Source organism: Acyrthosiphon pisum, chromosome A3 (assembly GCF_005508785.2).
Source record: "Acyrthosiphon pisum isolate AL4f chromosome A3, pea_aphid_22Mar2018_4r6ur, whole genome shotgun sequence".
NCBI lineage: Eukaryota > Metazoa > Arthropoda > Insecta > Hemiptera > Aphididae > Acyrthosiphon > Acyrthosiphon pisum.
This window is the reverse complement of record NC_042496.1, coordinates 21,273,524-21,279,523: the sequence shown is the minus strand read 5'-3', so window position 1 is coordinate 21,279,523 and position 6,000 is coordinate 21,273,524. Positions and strand designations below refer to the sequence as shown.

At 30.0% G+C, this 6,000-nt stretch overlaps 1 protein-coding gene across 1 annotated transcript in view; it reads left to right on the top strand.

The window, feature by feature from the left end:
- The first annotated feature begins 5,524 nt into the window (after window positions 1-5,524).
- Window positions 5,525-6,000, top strand: part of LOC100166039 — a 127,879-nt gene continuing 127,403 nt past the window's right edge. Inside the window, 1 exon segment of the mRNA XM_029491600.1 lies at window positions 5,525-5,928. Coding sequence (XP_029347460.1) covers window positions 5,916-5,928 — 13 coding nt within the window. The 5' untranslated portion in view covers window positions 5,525-5,915.

Below are 6,000 nucleotides of genomic sequence, written 5' to 3'. Positions count from 1 at the left end.
TTTTCGTAGAGTAAACATCTGGTTTATAAAGTTGTATGCACTTGTTTATATTAAGGGAAAGTCATAATATTAGGTGCCAAAAACATCAAACCATTACAAATGGAAAGTAAAATGAATAGAGATTGTTACCGTGCAGCGTACCAGCCACACAGAATAATTTATTATCATTGTTCATTTTATGAACTTTAACGATATCCCATAACTATTAAGGTTTATACGATTAGTTTTGTTTTCGTACTTACCCACCTGGCTATATACCTATAATATTGTCGAGTGTATAGACCACCCAATGATTCCTATCCTAATGGTTGTATTAAGTATATAATTTAATTGATTGTTGTTAAATTATTTACGATGATAGAAATACATTGTGTTTATTATTGCGTGTACCTTCTTAAACTTAAACGCATACGAAGGCCGTAGTAGGTACCTATCTATGATACGCTATCCGTCCCAGCTGAACTTGATTCGTCTGTGTACGCATGCTGTGATGATCGCAGACAATCAGTAAAAACGACTGTGGATGACCAGTGGAAGTTAATTTCTGCTATAGGAACGGTTTAACGGTCATTGTCTTTAATGTGAGATCGCGTCGGCTAAGTTCTAAGAAACGTGTAAAGATACTTCTGCGTTATATATATTTATACACATTTATAAAAAAAAAAAGGCTTTGAAACAAAATATGGAAGAAGAGCGAAGGGGAAAAACAAACTATTAAAAGAGTGAAAACTAACAGGGCAAATAAACGCGCGGTGTGAGCCAAGATATGTGTTTGTACGAAGTGCCGCACGGATGAAACGTCTGCGAGAAGGTGAATATACGTTTATATATATATATATATGTGTATATCGTATTGTCTGGTTAAGACATTCCTCTTATGTCTTATATATAGTGGGCAACCGTATGTAGTTTATACACTTGCGGTGACATTGTGTAATGGATGTGGAGATTTCAAGTTCACTCCGCAGAATATTATGCAACGATCCGTGTGAAGTAAATCGAGGATCGAATGCTTCGGTTTAACGAATAAATTGTATAATTTAAAATAAATGAACGAGTTATTAAATTGTTAGAAATACCACATACCTAACCTAACCCAACTGTGAATATACATATTTTGTTTATAGCTTTACATGCATAATTTACACAATATGAACATTATATTATGCGTATTGTTCATGTGAGCTGACATTTTTTTTTTTAATTTCGATAGTTCACATTTATATACATATTTATAATTGATCATTATTGATCTTAGTGCATATCTGATTTGTGTGAGTTTTTTTTTAATTATAAAAATTACATTTTGAAACTAAATGGTCGTCGAACGACTATTACACTATAAAAATTGTCAATGATCAGACTTTAAGTTAGAGTTTTCCAACCAAATTACTTTATCTCAAATTTTACTTGAAAAACTTTAGATTTATAAGTTAAAAATGTTTACTCACAGTTTTTTTTGTTCTTGTTACCGGCTCATGTCTTCTTCATTTTATTTATTGAAGGTAAATACCTACTATAAACACTAACTGTTTATAACATATATAACATATTATTATTATTATATCTTAATAGGTTGACTGACATGAGCCCCTTTTTGGGCTCACTAGTTTACTCCCGTACGCCACGGGTTTTTTTCATAGGTTTACTTGGAAACAGTTTTGACGATTTAAACAAAAATTTATAAAAAAAAAAAAACTAATAATGATATCTGCAAGCTTGTTATACTATCAGAAAGTGGCGACACTGTACATTTTAAATCCGACTAGAAAATACTGATTATTGTAACTCTAAACGAGCCCTCGCTGAAAATCGATTTCAATTGTCAATCCTAGTAATATTTTTGAGAACCCAATAGATTCTCAAAATCGATTTTCAGTAACTGGAAAAAAACCAGTGGTGGTCATCCTGTTATATATTACTTATATTATTAGTATTTACTTTTACGAGCTTATGAATAATTTTTCTCATAATAACTAATAATGCTACTTTCTTTTTTTAATTGATTAGTTTTTCCATGTACCAGTAATCAGTATGTTTGACTGTGCCGACAATATTTAAAAAAAATTTTGTTTCAATAATGTTATATTTCTTCAATATTTCATTTGGATACTTTCATAACAAAGATTGGTAAGTCGTTTAAATATACTGTAATTTGTATTATGATAATTCGAAGAGTTATAACTTTAATGATCTCTCATGGGCTGTAATTAAAAATGTTGTCTGCATTAATCATATTTATTATTATTAATATCAAGATTATACATTTATATTTTTTATATACATAATAATATATAAGTAACACGTACTACATATGTGTAAGAAATAGGAATGAAGATACCAATTTAAAACTTAGAATTTATTAATATTGTGTTATAAAAATTTCAAATAAATATATTTTACCTATTTGAAAGGCATCCCCAAATACAGGGAAGTTATTATTTACTTAAATAAACACTGAGAGTGCTTAACTCCTATTTACAGTAGGTACTGTATTGTTATTTAAAGTTTCATAGTTGAACCAATACGATATGTACAATATTGGTTATTACTTATTACATATATATTTACGAATCAATCAAAATAAATTGACTCAGAAATAAACTAGGTGTTTTGTACGAGGTCAGTAATAGCTAGAAGATCAATGACGAGTTGTACAAAAAGGAAAGTTGACCTGAGGTTATGGGAAACCACAGTTTAGGCGGATATATGAGGAGAGGGAAATTTGTTTAATTTTATAGATTAATATATTCAAGCCTGGGCATAAACGCGTTAAAAAGTTAAAAGTTAAGTTAATTTTAACTTTTAACTTAACTTATTTTAATTGATATTAACTTAATAAATAACGAGTTACTTTTAATCAAATTCTAGTTAAGTTAATTTATAAATAATTAAATAATAAAAATAAAAATTATTATTGATATATATTACATAACCATTTACTAGAGTAGGGAATTACAAATATAGTTAAATCAATTTCTTAAATAAATATTTTACTGAAGTAAAAAGTTGGCTATATTCTCTAACAGTTTTAGGCTTTTAGTACCCTGAAAAAGTATTCAGAGTTTAAAATTAAGTACATTCTTAAATACCATGTTATTTTTATTTAATAATTTTAAAAAAATGTATAGTACTTATCTGTATTAGTATATCAATAAATCAAAAGGTTGTATTTGTTTTGGCATTTTCAATTTTGTATTTTTTTCGTACCTACTTCATAATTCTATTAATTCAGTACCCATGCATAGAAAAGCTATTGGCTATTTTCTGTGTTCAATAACATTTATGATTTTTATTATTTAAACCATATTATTGGGTATTTATAAAGATATTATATAAAAAAAAAATAATAACTTAAGTTAATAAGTTAATTGAAAATGTTCATATAACTTTTAACTTAACTGAGTTAAAAAAAAAAATTAGGTTAACTTTTAACTATTAACTGAGTTAAAATATTTTACATTAACTTAACTTAACTCAGTTAAAAATTATCATTAACTTCCCCAGGCTTGAATATATTATTATGTCTCTATGGTAATATTTCACAGAGACACAAACTTAATGTAAGTTTTATGGTTTTAAAATAATAATAGGCACATTTGTCTAACACTAGTCCAATAGTAAAATCATTTGAAATGGAAATGTTGTTTTTAATTTGTATATAAGTACAGACGTTTGCTATAGTAAAACATAATAATTGAGAATTTATCTTGATAAACATCGTGTTTCCTGATCGTGCCGATGACTGCGAGCGAACTTCCGACGATAGCCGATAGGTCATCTACACAAAACGCTCGTATAGGTATGATTACCATTTAGGTAATCGCGATATTTTCCGTTCGTCAGTCATTGGAAAATAGTCTTTACCGATTATTTTCTCAGTAAAATCGCTCGTTGTTGTCTATAAGTGGTCGTACATTAATGTTGATCAAGTGCAACGAAATTCCGGCCAACGAGTATTGATAATTTATTTACTTGTCACCCATTCTCCAAGTATCTATGGCATTTCGACCCCCTTCACCTTCCCCACCCACAAGCAAGGGTATGTGAGTGGGACATGATGATTGGCTTTTCATAAATGCTCCAATATGCCATCATAATTTAATTTTATATTATGATGTATAACATAATATAATATTACTAGGCACTAGCTGATCCACGCACTTCGTTGCCCGTAAAAGTTATAACTTGAAAAAATTGTGATTGTTCAACTCCTTTTGGGTGTAACTCGGCCCCCCTGGTAGGCAATTCGACTATAGGTACGTCAGATCGCGGACAATGTGCAACGGTATAATATCAAGTAGGCAATGTGCAAAAATTTGATTTGATGCATACTTGTACCTGATCTGCTCAATTAACCAATGGCAACCAAATAATAAATACTAATTTCTACTAATTATTTATCCTATAAACAATATAAACCATTTGGAAACAAACATTTCTACCGTAAACCTCAAAATCCCCGTTTGAGCACCGCCCTGGGTTGGACCTAAGAGGGTAAAAATACTTAACGACCTATTCTTATACCTACCAAAAATAAGTACATAAAAATTTTCTAAATAACAGTGAGATTGTTCCAGTTGGTTGCTTTAGTTATTTATAACTTATAAGCTTTCAAGTTCCAATTTTCTCGATTGCTAGGTATTTAAAAATGACATTATAGTCGATATGAACAATAATAATTTAGATTAGAATTATTAAAAGAAAATAGAGAATATTTACGTACCTAATATTGTACATAATATATAATGAATATTGGTACGACCCGATGAAATGTTAAAATTAACCTACCTAAAAGCTGGCACACTCGAAAAAAAAATTGAAATTACGCCTCCGATTTACCTATATGATAGGTACCACTTACATTTTGTCTATATATTATATATATATATATATATACCCAATATACTGTCAGATCTTGCCTAATACTAATTTGAAAATATTGACTTCAAAAATTGCATACTTACATAAATGTAGATACTTGACATAAACTGTTCGTTAAAATGGTAATAATAATAAAAAAATAACAATAAGTAAACCTAAAACACGTATATATATACTGAATTAAAAACAAAAATATGTTATTGTTATATTAGAATTTTGCCTTTTTTGTTTTAAATTGAACATTATGGGTACGTCATATTACTGATACCAATAACCTATACGGCTATACTTACCGATGTTATTATTATTATTTATTATTTATTGCGATCATATTTTATCTACATGTATGCGTCCATCAATATGATCTCATCGTTCGTCGTGTGGCACATCGTGTCTTACGACGTCTGCAAAAATATGACAAAAACAGCAGTGAACACTTGTCGGAAAACAAAACGATAATGGATAAAAAAGGGGAAAAAACCAGGACGCGCGCGCGTTCCGTACGGCTTCGAAAAGCCCATCTGTTCGGTTACAGTGGTTGCGTCCGGCGGACACGTGACGTCACCGCGCCAGCAACAGGCGGAGGGCATCAACACGCGAAGGTGGTATACGTTATAATAGCGGCCACCTCTTGTCTGTCCGTCTACCGGCGGGTTCTTTTCAGTCTTGCACGACAACCCGCGAGTTCCACATTACCGGCGGTAGTGGACATCGGGTTTTATTCTCCCGATATTTAACACGCTCAGCGTGTTTGTTCGTTAGTTGTTTGTTTTTTTTTTTCTAATAATTTTATAAAATATAATACACTAACAAAACTTAAAAGAAAAAAATATTTAATAAATATAATCGTAGTTTTTAAATCGCTTAAATTTTTTTACTAATTTTTTTTTCTAAAACCGTATTGTGTAGTGCATCGAGTAAAAGTGATACGTTATATTAATATAACTATAATCGTTTATTTATATTTTGTGTTCGCGTTTATTCGCACTGTGTGATACACTATAATGTACATCGAACACACGTGACAGAAAATGCCAAATTACGGTATGTACGTCCTTTCTGTAGAATGGATTAAAAAAAAAATATTTAGTTATAGTTAACTTTTTTAGCCATACA